At 53.1% G+C, this 12962-nt stretch overlaps 1 protein-coding gene across 6 annotated transcripts in view; it reads left to right on the top strand.

Moving 5' to 3' along the window:
* Positions 1-10240, top strand: part of CBFA2T3 (CBFA2/RUNX1 partner transcriptional co-repressor 3) — a 90129-nt gene extending 79889 nt beyond the window's left edge. For 4 of the 6 annotated variants that reach the window (XM_038754547.1, XM_038754545.1, XM_038754549.1 and 1 more), the window contains 5 exons: positions 781-866; positions 1579-1777; positions 2568-2636; positions 3367-3557; positions 7405-10240. In XM_038754547.1, coding sequence (XP_038610475.1) covers positions 781-866; positions 1579-1777; positions 2568-2636; positions 3367-3557; positions 7405-7740 — 881 coding nt within the window. In that variant the 3' untranslated portion in view covers positions 7741-10240. The remainder of the gene's footprint in view (positions 1-780; positions 867-1578; positions 1778-2567; positions 2637-3366; positions 3558-7404) is intronic. The other 2 variants (XR_005453048.1, XM_038754546.1) reach the window with 2 other exon arrangements.
* Positions 10241-12962: the final 2722 nt, after the last annotated feature.

The raw sequence follows: 12962 nt of genomic DNA, 5'->3' as shown, positions 1-12962 counted from the left end.
AAAGAGCACGGGCTTTGGAGTCAGAGGTCATGGGTTCAAGTCCCGGCTCCGCCAATTGTCATCTGTGTGACTTCTCTGTGCCTCGGTTCCCTCATCTGTAAAATGGGAATTAAGACTGTGAGCCCCCTGTGGGACAACCTGATCACCTTGTTACCTCACCAGCGCTTAGAACAGTGCTTTGCACATAGTAAGCGCTTAACAAATGCCATCATTTTATTTTTTAACTAATACCATTATTTTTGTCGTTATTATTATGTACGTTGGATAGGAGGAGGGATGGGATTCCAGGCCAGAGGCAGGATGTGGTCAAGAGGTCAGTGGCGAGGTAGATGAGATCAAGTTACAGTGAGAAGGTTAGCGTTAGAGGAGAAGAGGTCCATTCCCAGTTCCGATACACCGTGCCACAGTCTCTGCTCATCATCAATCGTATTTATTGAGCGCTTACTATGTGCAGAGCACTGTACTAAGCGCTTGGGAAGTACAAATTGGCAACACATAGAGACAGTCCCTACCCAACAGTGGGCTCACAGTCTAAAAGGGGCTCACAGTCTAAAAGACTCATTTCAAGGCAAGCAGCGCTCCTGCTCCTGTCTCAGAGAGAGGCAGGCGGGCAGGCACCTGCATCCCAGGTCCTGGCTGGAGCATCACCATCAATCGTATTTATTGGAGCAGGAGATGCTATGATTTCCAGCGGCCGCCCCGCTTCCGCGCCGTGGGGTTCCGCCCGGCCCTGAGAGCCCAGCCCCGCATCCTCACCGCCTCTGGCCCCTTCTCTTCCAGCTGTGCATGGCTCACGGCAAGAAGAAGTGATAGACCACAGACTCACAGACCGAGAGTGGGCGGAGGAGTGGAAGCACCTCAACAATGTACGTCGCCGGTCCCTGCGTCACGGGCATGGGGCGGGGAGGGGCTTAGTGCCAGGGTGAGGGGTATGCGAGTGGGGTAGGACCAGCAAGCACACCTTCTGGGCTCCCGTTGTCTGAAGTTGGCCGCCCGTCCAGGGCCAGTGGCTAAGAAGTGACTCTCCAGAGCTAAATGGGCTCTTCTGCCAGCAGAGAAGGTGGTTTGGAGAGGAGCTGTAGAGACAGGCGGGTGAGCCGGGCAGCCATCCGGCAGCCCAAGCAGGGGCGAGTAACAGGGCCCATCAGCCTCAGCAAATTCCCCACCTCTGTCGTCCAGCTGCCAGCAGCTTGGGGTAGGGGAGGTTCTGTGACCCTGAGCAGCGAGGGACGCCTTCAAGTAGAGTGGGAGAAGAGTCCTTCCTCCTCCTCCATCTCATCATCATCATCAATCGTATTTATTGAGCGCTTACTGTGTGCAGAGCACTGTACTAAGCGCTTGGGAAGTACAAGTTGGCAACATATAGAGACAGTCCCTACCCAATAGTGGGCTCACAGTCTAAAAGGGGGAGACAGAGAGCAAAACCAGACATACCAAGAAAATAAAATAAATAGAATAGATATGTACAAGGAAAATAAATAAATAGAGAAATAAATATGATAAATAGAGAAATAAATATGATAAGCTTATTCCTTCTGGATCCTCCATCCTCCTTCCTCATCTCTGCCTTCTCCACAGCTCCTGAACTGCATCATGGACATGGTAGAGAAGACTCGGCGCTCCCTCACCGTGCTGCGCCGCTGCCAGGAGGCCGACCGCGAAGAGCTAAATCACTGGATCCGGCGCTATAGTGATGCCGAGGACATGAAGAAGGCCCCCATCTCCGCCCCACCCCGTCCCCACAACAGCTCCTCTAACTCCGACACTCCCCAGCTAGGTACTGGGAGAGCGGAGGGAATCTAGAGGGAAGGGTCATGGGAACTGGGAGTCCGATGGCAAAACAAATAGGGACGGAGCCCCCACTTCCCCACGGGTCCATCTGGATTTAGGGAGGGTCTCTGGTGGGAGGGGCTCTGAAGGGCCCTGTCCTCTTTTACAGGGCAGGTTCTGGAAATGGAGCGATGCCATCCCCATTTCCCCATTCATGGAAAATCCCTTCCAGCATGTGGCTAGCGCCCAGAATGCGGGGAAGCCCAGTCTCAGATGTTGGCACCCCAAAGAGGCTCTCTTGTTAGAGAAGCTGCATGGCATAGTAGGTAGATCACCGGCCTGTGAGTCAGAAGGTCATGGGTTCTAATCCAGGCTCTGCCACTCGTCTGCTGGGTGAGCTTGGGCAGATCACTTCTCTGTGCCTCAGTTACCTCATCTGTAAAGTGGGGACTAAGACCGTGAGCCCCACGAGGGCCAGGGACTGTGTCCAACCCGATTTGCTTGTATCTCCCCCAGTGCTTAGTTCGGTGCCTGGCACGTAGTAAGCGTTTAACAAATACCATAATTATTATTATGTCCAAGACACTGCTTGCGGCTCGATCACCAAGGTGACCCCCAACGCCCCAAGGTGCTCCTCCTGCGTATCTTGTGCTGGACCAGAATTACCAGGGTAGTAACTGGGCACTAGAAGTGCTTTGACCTTCCCAACAGGGTTGCTCTGATCAATGAGGTGCTGTTTTTCTAAAGGAAACTTTGCTCTAGTTTTTCTAGTTGGTTACTTTCCTTCTTGGTTTTAGACACTCACCGTGAGTTTGTGCCCCGACCACTGTCCGGTTATATGCCAGAAGAAATCTGGAGAAAAGCTGGTGAGTGTCAATTTGGTCCACCAGGGCCAGTCCCATTCTTCTTTCTAGTGAGTTTTGGGCATGGAGAGCCTTCGTCAGTCACCAGTTTTTTGTTGGGGCATCCTAGCTCTGCCAGGGAGAGAAGCGCATTCAGCTTGCCACAAGCTCAGGGCTGTGGGAGAGAGCTGGAGTCCAGGTGTTCTGCCCTAGGAACATCACAGGTCCCGGTAGGTCTTATCTCGCTTTCGGAGCCTTGGGCCAGGGTGGACTTGCCCGTCTTGGACGGTCGTTGGCCTGGAATACGGGGCCATACTAGGGGTGCGTCCTCCTTGTGGAGCGTGGTCTCTGCCCCTGGGGCTCCGCAGGTAATAATAGTGGCATTTATTAAGCGCTTACTATGTGCAAAGCACAGTTCTAAGCGCTGGATCACTCTGTGAGGTAGCTCTGACCCTCGACCTCTCACTTCGGACCCTCGCTGCTTTTGTGCCTGAAGAATCAGTCGTTCTGGCACGGTTGGGGCAGGCATTTCTCCCTCTGAGTGGACAGTGCCACCTCCCTATCTATCCCCAGGGCACCTCTGTCCACTCCGCCACACCTCTCCTCTCACCGCCCCCCCCCACCGTCCCCTTCCCACCTGCAGGACCTGAGGTGGAAGGGCTGGGAACTCCCCTCCCCGCGACGCCGTCCCCCGGCCTCCTCCCACTTGCCCGGCTTGGGCGAGTGGCTAGAGGCCCCCACTGCTGCCTTTCAGAAGAAGCCGTGAACGAAGTAAAGCGGCAGGCAATGTCGGAGCTGCAGAAGGCTGTGTCGGACGCCGAGAGGAAAGCCCACGAGCTGATCACCACCGAGCGAGCCAAGATGGAGCGGGCTCTGGCCGAGGCCAAACGCCAGGCCTCCGAGGATGCCCTCACCGTCATCAACCAGCAAGAGGATTCCAGTGAGGTGAGCAGGACCGCCTCAGGGAGGGAGCCCGGGGTGGCACCCTAAGGGCGCAGGACCCGCCGTGCCGTGCAGTGATGCCATCTCAGCCAAGACCCAGGCCACGTTTTTTTTTTTTATGGCATTTATTAAGCGCTTACTATGTGCAAAGCACTGTTCTAAGCACTGAGGAGGTTACAAGGTGATTAGGTTGTCCCAAGGGGGCTCACGGTCTTAATCCCCATTTTACAGATGAGGGAACTGAGGCCCAGAGAAGTGAAGTGACTTGCCCAAAGTCACACAGCTGACAAGTGGCGGATCCAGGATTTGAACCCATGCCCTCTGACTCCAAAGTCCGTGCTCTTTCCATTGAGCCACGCTGCTTCTCTAAAATGATGGCATTTGCTAAGCGCTTACAGTGTGCAAAGCACTGTTCTAAGCACTGGGGGGGGATACAAGGTGATCAGGTTGTCCCGCATGGGGCTCACAGTTATCATCCCCATTTTACAGATGAGGTAACTGAGGCTCCGAGAAGTTAAGTGACTTGCCCAAGGTCACACAACAGACACGTGGTGGAGCCGGGGTTCGAACCCATGACCTCTGGCTCCAAAGCCCGTGCTCTTTCCACTGAGCCACGCTGCTTCTCCAGCGGGTGAGGATTCCCGAGTTCCACTCTCGGCCTCCTCGGGACCCTTTGCACTCGTGGCCTCAACAAGGGAAAGACCAATCGGGAACATAGAATGGATCTGAAGGAAGGCAGGTCCGATTTTCCTGGGATTCCTCTGGTCATGGGCCACTGAAGCCTCTAAAAACGGTTTCTCTCCTCCCTCCATCAGAGAGGCTTTGGGACTCTTGTTCCGCTAGGCTACAATCAGGAGAGATTAGTGGAAAGAGACGGGCTTGGGAGTCAGAGGTTGGGGGTTCATTCATTCATTCATTCAATCATATTTATTGAGCGCTTACTGCGTGCAGGGCACTGTACTAAGCGCTTGGGAAGTCCAAGTTGGCAACATATACAGACAGTCCCTATCCGACAGTGGGCTCACAGTCTAGAAGGGGGAGACAGACAACAAAACATATTAACAAAATAAAATAAATAGAATAAATATGTACAAGTAAAATAGAGTGATAAATACGTACAAACATATATACAGGTGCTGTGGGGAGGGGAAGGAGGTAAGGCGGGGGGGAGGGGGAGAGGAAGGAGGGGGCTCATTCTGGGTTCTAATCCCGCCTCTGCCACTTTTCAGCTGTGTGACTTTGGGCAAGTCACTTAACTTCTCTGTGCCTCAGTTGCCTCATCTGTAAAATGGGGATTAGGACTGTGAGCCCCACGTGGGACAACTTGATTACCTAGTATCTACCCCAGTGCTTAGAACAGTGCTTGGCACATCCCCTTGGCCTGGAATGCCCTCTCTCCGCACATCCGCCAAGCTAGCTCTCTTCCTCCCTTCAAGGCCTTACTGAGAGCTCACCTCCTCCAGGAGGCCTTCCCACACTGAGCCCCCTCCTTCCCCTCCCCACAGCACCTGTATATATGTTTGTACGTATTTATTACTCTATTTACTTATTTGTACATATTTATTCTATTTATTTAATTTTGTTAATATGTTTTGTTTTGTTCTCTGTCTCCCCCTTCTAGACTGTGAGCCCAATGTTGGATAGGGACTGTCTCTATATGTTGCCAACTTGTACTTCCCAAGCGCTTAGTACAGTGCTCTGCACACAATCAATCAATTGTATTTATTGAGCGCTTACTGTGTGCAGAGCACTGTACTAAGTGCTTGGGAAGTAGCGCTTAATAAATACGATTGAGTGAATGAATGAACTAATACCATCATTATCATCGTCATCATCATCATCTGTCTAGGTTGGTTGGGGAGTAAATCTGCCTGAAGGCAGGTGAGGTGGACTAGATAACCTTGCGTGATCCCGACCAAGTTAAGTCTTTTAATTCAATTTCCCGAGGTTCCACTCATTTCTCCCACCTGTCCCTTTCCACGCCCACCTGCACCCCTCTGGAGGTGGTGCTGGGAGGAATTACAGAGAAGCAGCGTAGCTCAGTGGAAAAGAGCCCAGGCTTTGGAGTCAGAGGTCATGGGTTCAAATCCCGGCTCCGCCCATTGTCAGCTGTGTGACTTTGGGCAAGTCACTTCACTTCTCTGGGCCTCAGTTACCTCATCTGCAAAATGGGGATGAAGACTGTGAGCCCCACGGGGGACAACCTGATCACCTTGTATCCTCCCCAGCGCTTAGAACAGTGCTTTGCACATAGTAAGTGCTTAACAAATACCAAAAAAAAAAATTACTCACCTTGTATCCTCCCCAGCGCTTAAAACAGTGCTTTGCACATAGTAAGCGCTTAACAAATACCCCCAAAAAATTACTCACCTTGTATCCTCCCCAGCGCTCAGAACAGTCCTTTGCACATAGTAAGCGCTTAACAAATACCCCCAAAAAAATATTACAAAGGAGGAATGAGCCAGAGCCTGTCCTTGAGTAGCTACCTAACAGGCAAATGAGGTGACCAGAGGGATGCTAATCTCTCCAGATGGACAAGTAAGCATCCGCCTCCAACGTCTAGACTGTGAGCCCGCTGTTGGGTAGGGACCGTCTCTATATGTTGCCAACTTGTACTTCCCAAGCGCTCAGTACAGTGCTCTGCACACAGTAAGCACTCAATAAATACGATTGAACCTCAGCCAGACCGAAATAGTTGGGCCGTAAATGCTGAACTTGAGGCTGGAGGTCCAGGCCAACCCTTGGTTGTGGGCTGATTTGACGGTTTCCCCCACAGAGCAAAGCCCCGGAAAGTGAGAAGTGGGAGAGGCTTGGTGGCCGTCTGAGAGGCCAAGTCCATAGTGGCAGAGGGTCACAGAGCTGGCCTGACAGTGAGGGATGGAGAGCGAGTGTCCGGAGTCCCACCCGACCACAGAGGGTGGGCCACTTTGGGAATTCTTACAGAGGCGCTAGCCCCACTGGTCCCACTTCCCTTCCCCTGCCACTTCAGCCCTTGGCCTTGTAGCCGTCCCGGAGCAGCCTGAGAGCCCGGCGGGTTGAGGGAGTGAGATGAGACTGTTACATGCCTGCCTGCCACTGACCATGACGTGCTGCTGCCCAGCCTTGCCTCCTCTTCTGCCTGGTTGGGCTCCGGTCTCAGGCCCTGGAAGCCCCACTCAAGGCCAGAGACACTGGCGCAGGGAAGGCTGCAGGCTCTGACTGATCTTTAGCCAAGAACCGTATTTCTCAACCGGTGGTTGAGAGTCCACAGGAGGCTGGGCGGGTTGAGCCAAGGAGAAGCAGCGTGGCTCAGTAGAAAGAGCCCGGGCTTTGGAGTCAGAGGTCATGGCTTCAAATCCCGGCTCCGCCAGTTGTCAGCTGGGTGACTTTGGACAAGTCACTTCTCTGGGCCTCAGTTCCCTCATCTGTAAAAATGGGGATGAAGACTGAGCCCTCCGTGGGACCACCTGATCACCTTGTAACCTCTCCAGCGCTTAGAACAGTGCTTTGCACATAGTAAGCGCTTAATAAATGCCATCCTCACCATCGTTATAGGCGCCCGATGCTCCCCAGCCCGTCACTGTCCCCTGGCCTTCCTGAGGGTCGATGGAGTGTTGTGGTCCGTCTCGGGGTGGGCGGGAGGGTGGGTCGTGGTTGTGGGGACTGGGGAGGAGGGGGGCAGTGATCCCAGCAGCTTGCTGGAGAGCCTTGCCCCCCGCCCCCCCCCAAGCCTCAGGGGTTTGAGGGGGGTGCCTGGCCCCGACTGCAAGACCAAAACGGGGTGGGGACGGGTCTTCGCCCCTGTCTGACATCACGTTCTGTTCCCCCACTCCTCCATCCCCCCGTCCCCCCACCCCACCCCACCGTCTAGAGTTGCTGGAACTGCGGGCGCAAAGCCAGCGAGACCTGCAGCGGCTGCAACACAGCCCGTTACTGCGGCTCCTTCTGCCAGCACAAGGACTGGGAGAAACACCACCACGTCTGCGGCCAGACCCTGCAGGGCCTCCAGGCCTCGGCCGGCCCGGCCCCGGCCAACGGCGTGGGGCTCGGAGGCGTGGGCTCCTCCCAGCCGGACGTGGTGGCCGTGGGCCCCTCTCTGACCGGGGTGGCCGTGGCCCCCAGCCCCAGCGAGACCAGCTCTACGGCCGCCTCCCGCTCTGGCACCCCGGCCACCCCGCCTGCCCCGCTGGAAGCCGCGTCCCGCTAACGCCCCGGAGGGGCAGGAGGCAAGGAAAACCGGCAACCTACTAAAAGTCACTGCTGCTACTGCTTTTCTCCAAAAGAAAAAAAACAAAACAAAACAAAAAAACTGCATTCAATGCAACTTCCTCAGCTACCTGAAGATTCCATCCGACCTCCAAACCACCTCTTTTTCTCTCCTGGAGTGATCCTCACCAAGCTTCAAAACTGGGCTTTAAAGTGCAGTTGACAAAGAAAGTACCAACCTTCTTCTACGTTAATCTTCTCTCTGTCTCTCCCTGTGTGTCTTTCTCTCTGTCTCCCCGTCTCTCCGCGTGTGTGTCTCTCTGTGTCTGTCCCTCTGTGTCACCCGCTCTTTTTAAGAAATGATTTGTTGATTTATATTTTTGGTGAAGATTCTGATTTTTTTCAAAAGAGCTATTCAGAAACGGACAGAAAAAAACTATTGTTTTTATTTTAATTAATAGGGAAAAACTGATTTTCTAGCTGGAGATCTGTGTTGCTGAGTCAAACCGAACTGCCTGTGAGTCACGCAAGGGGCGTGTAAGGCGAGGACGGTAAGAAGGATTTCAATTTCCAAATGAAGAAGATTTCTGCGGGGGGGGGGGGTTTGTCTTTTTTTTAAATGTCAAACTCTTTGGCTTTAAGTAAAAATCCAAAAAGATTAAAAAAAAAAAAAGGAAGCTTACCTATAAACTACCTTGCTAGCTAGCCAAGAATACCAGATACACCTCTGCTCCAAAGTAAACCCAAAAAGCAAACACAAAAAAATCCAAACTTTTCTTTTTACCACTGCCAAAGTTATTTTTTTTTATTTTAGTCGGGGTTTGTTTGTTTTGTTTTTTGTTGTCGTTTGGCTTTTTTTGGTTAGTCTTTCCACGGAACAAGGAGCAGCACTTGTTTGTTTCGACGAGCGACGGCAACTGCTCTATTGGTGAAACGGAGGAGCCGGCCGTGGAGAAAACCGACACTCTTCCTCCCACCCGCTGGCTCCATTTTGCTGGCTCAGCTCTCCCATCTTTGGATCTTCCTACTCTGCCTGGCTGAAGGACGAGCCTCTGTGGCTTCAGAGTTCATTTCCAAACGAATAAAGCAAAATCATCCGCACAACATAGCAACCCCAAGAAAATCCCAATACTCTGTGTGTCTGTGTGTGTGTATGCGTGCGAGCATGCATTCAGGAGGGCGTGTGTGTGTAGGGGAATGATACCCCTGTCTTTTTTTTTTCCATGCCCTCTGTGGATTATCGACACATAGGATTTTTCCTATGGTGAAAAAAGTGCTAAAGCGTTCCTTTCCAGAGAGAGCTGTTGTTCCGAAACCAAACCGTGACAATCTTTTCGGTTGATTCTTGACTGTTTTCCAGAGCACGAGCAGAGAGTGACTGCACCAATACCTTCCACTTCTGTTATTCCTCTACCTCTCTTCTCTCCATTTCCCCCACCCCTTCCTTCGTCACAGGATCCCCTCACTGCTGGTCTCCTTTCTTCCAAACTTTTGCAGGAAAAAGAAAGCCAACCTTTGTAGTCCACCCCCTTCCACCTCCCCATCCTCATTAGAAGAGTATTTTGACAGCCTGTACATAACCCGTGGCTTTTACGACCAGTTATTCCCCAGGTGTTTTCTCCTCTGGTCTCGTGTGACGGAGCACGATCAGTCTTTTCATTTTCACACTCTTTGCCCCATTGTTCCCTTCCCCTTCCCCTTGCCCCTTTCGACTTCCACAGCTATTTCTAGGAGGAAATAAAGGAAAAAAGAAAAGTAACACTTGTACTTAACGGAAGAAAAACAATGTAGATTTTTTTTTTTTGCATTTTCTTGTATCGTTGTATAAAGTACAGAGGACGGGAGTGCAATATGGAGCGTGGTACGGCTACTGTATGGGGGTTCAAAGAGACTTCCCAGCCATGGGTCAATATTGTACGTTAATGTGAATGTATATAGTATTTGCAGAGGTCCAAATAATGATATTAATAATGATAATAATAAAGAAGAGATGTTTGCCAAATAAAAATGAGACAAACCACTGAAGTATGTAAAGTTTAGGAAATAGGTTTTAAAAAGCAAATCATCAGTGGGGTCATTGGGAAGCCCTAGTTTGTCCAGAGTTGCAAAGGCCGCTGAGCGTATTTATCATGAAGGATGAAATCACGTTTTCCCAAGTCACAGTCCGAGGGGAGTTCCAGCAGATGGAATCCGTCTCGAAAGAGTGGGCTGGATGTGTTGGATTTTTGGGTTTTGAACCGTTTCCCCTGCCTGTCCCTCCTCATTTGAATCCTTTCGAGTCCCCCGCATGTCTGTGCGTTTCATAGAGGTTTACTTTCGTAGGCTTCACGAGAGCAAGGATTGGAAGTATTTTATTAGAACAGTTCATTTGTCGGGCAAATGCAGGCCCAGGAGTTGATTCTTTGAAGGTTTGCTGAACATTTCCATTTTTGTTTTCGGTTTTCTTTTCCCTAGCGGTAAGCCTGTTAACGGTCTAGAGGCATAGACAAATTGGACACAGGACGCCCTCCCGCCCGGCCCCCACCCCCTGTGCGCATCACGCCCACCACCACTACCTCTCCTGGTTAGCTTCCCGCTGTCTCTTCTTCTTCCCTGTCCCTTTTTCCCCTCCATCCCTTTCTGTCCACCCACCCCTCCCTACCTCCCAGCTCATTGCGAGATTGCTGATGGCCCCCAGCCCATTTCGGTTGGGTTGGGAGCCGAGGCGATCCCTCCCAGGCCTCAAGTTTGCAAACTGGGTTTTGGTTTCTCGGTTTCCAAAGAGCACGAGGTAGGATTGGAGGTGGAGAAATGGCCACACGGTCTCCGGTCTGAGCACCTCCTTCTGCGTAGGAGCTGAGCGGCTCGCACGGCGGGTGTCGGGGAATGGTTCTGCTCTCAGGGAAGAGGAGAATGAGGCTCGGTGGTTTTAGGAGGTCAGCACCACATCCCTGAGTCGGGAAGATGAGATGGTACAGGGCGAGCCCTTTGGCCAAGGGTCTGTTGACGTGGCTTCCTCAGCCACCTGGGTTGCTTCTGGCTCTCAGACTCAGTGGGGAACCATTTCTCTCCACCCCCAAAATCATATGCTGTCCTGTCAGAGGAGGCCTGAAGGCCCAGTGGCCTCCTGTCCTTGGTGAGGGCCAGCAGATGAGTTTGAAAACTTCTGTCTCTCTGCTCTCACCCTCAGCACCTCTTCCCATCTGAACCTCAAATGGAAGAGGGGCTGGGCTGCAGGTCAGGGCTCTGCTGTCAGATGAGCCAGACCCCCAGGGAGTCGGGCAGCCACCCTCCCTAGGACACGGGGGCCCGAGAAGGGGCCAGGTAATATCTCCAGCTGGAAATCGCATCCAGGCCCGGAGGGGAGGATGGAAGCTCCTGGGTGGCCATCTTATCTCCGCTTCCTTGTGCTGCCGCCTCTCTTGGCTCCAAACAGAGCCTAAAGTGAATGTGGTGGGAGGAACTGGCCTCTTAGAGAAAAGGATTTTAAGGCCCCTCTGAATCCAGCCTGTGGATCCCCCTAAAGCCGTTGCTGTGTGTACGATGTTCCTCTCTGGCACTGGTTCAGAGACTGCCGAGTACTCTGGGACTGCTGGGGGTGCAAGGTAATTGGTCAAGAGGGTGTGCAAAGACTCATTGGCAACCCCCGCCATCTGCCCCTCGCCTCACAGTTAGAGGATGGGCCTGAGGGCAACTGGTTGTCCAGCCTCAGCTTGGGACCTAGGCATCCCAGTGACCGGGAGACCAGAGCGTCACGGGGAGCGGCCAACATCCAGTCCGGCCAGGGATGGTGTGGGTCCAGGGAGAGAGTCGCCCCCGCACTCCCCTGCCCCGGACAATTGCTGCAATCTGGTGTGCAGGAAATTCAGCCGCAATCCTCACTCTGGGACCCAACCTCGAGAACCTGGAGCTTCTGCTTGCTTCCAGGGCTTCCGTGTCAGAGCCTTCCGGGTTATTGATCTTGTGACGTTGAGGATTCCAGTTGTTGTGTTTTAAAGGCAAAGGGAAATTTGGAGATGGCTGGTATCTTGTGAGCCAGGGTGACCATCCTGTTGATCTTGCTCTCTCTCTCTCTGTCTCTCTCTCTCTGCACTGAATGTGGTCCGTTTTGCTTATTTCACACAGAAAGGTGATATAGCAGAAGTATTTCCAATGCCGTCCAGTGCTGCAGGGACCCCTGTCATTCTTAGTGTTCGGTGGTTTTTCTCTCGTGCTAGAATCTCGGGTTCTCATCCCCCTGCCCCTCCATCTGCTCAGAAACCACCTCCCCGCCACACTACCTCCAACCTGCTTAAGGACCATAGAAGACGCGTTTTGTTGATTTGAAAGTCACTGTTCCAGATCCCACTCGCGATCCAAACCAAAAGCTCCGGGAGAGGCCGGTGCTCACGGAGCCCCCAGCGGAATCCCAAACCGAATCGACAGCTTTAACGTTGAGACACCAAAAAGCGGAGGGCAGGGAGGTTAGATGACCGGCCAGGGGATGGCGGGAAGCTGCTCTCCGGTAGAGCCGGGGTCGGGCACCGGCGAGGCGGTGCCAGTGCTGGCGATGCATTGGGGCAGCGTCACTGACCACGAGTACTTGGGATTGAGCTGGCCTGCAGTGCTGGCCCCTGCGGCTGCCGGGACGGCAGCTGGAGCGTTGTGTGTCCGACTACTTCTGGCTCAGCTCCGAGGCCGCCCGACTATGGGCCGCTGCTATCTGTCACTGAAACAGAGGCAGGGGCCACTTTTGCTGGGCTAGGCTGGACTCTTGTGCTGACCTGGCCCAACCTTGGGGTTCGGGTCTCCCCGGGGGCTGTGGGCTTTTCTGAGGCCTTGAGGGGCTCTGCCCTCTGAAAGGCAGGGTTAAAGGCAAGTGCCTGGGCAGCAAACGATTCCAAAACCCTTTGCACCAAGGCGACCCGGCCCCTTTGTCCCCCTTGGCCAACATCTCCGTAACTTTGGAATTCCTTTTCTCTGGACTTTCTCTTCTCTGGGCCATACAAGGAGGAACCTTTGGCCACCACCTGTATCACAGCGGAACTCGGGGGCTGGCTGGTTCTCTATGTCTCTGTCTGTCTGTCGTCTCTCTCTCACGCTCATTGTTTGGGTGACCAAACAGCCTGCCAGAGGTCAGTCCCCATCCCCCTTCCAGTAGGAAACTCTTCCTTCGGACGAGTGCAAGCCCAGATCTTTCTGCTGTCTTCTGCAGGGTTGCAGGCCAAGAACGGTCTGGGAGAGGAAGGCGGGAAGTTTTGTTCC

The sequence above is a fragment of the Tachyglossus aculeatus genome, chromosome 11 (genome assembly GCF_015852505.1).
Source record: "Tachyglossus aculeatus isolate mTacAcu1 chromosome 11, mTacAcu1.pri, whole genome shotgun sequence".
Taxonomy (NCBI): Eukaryota; Metazoa; Chordata; class Mammalia; order Monotremata; family Tachyglossidae; genus Tachyglossus; species Tachyglossus aculeatus.
This window is presented reverse-complemented; position numbering and strand designations above follow the sequence as displayed.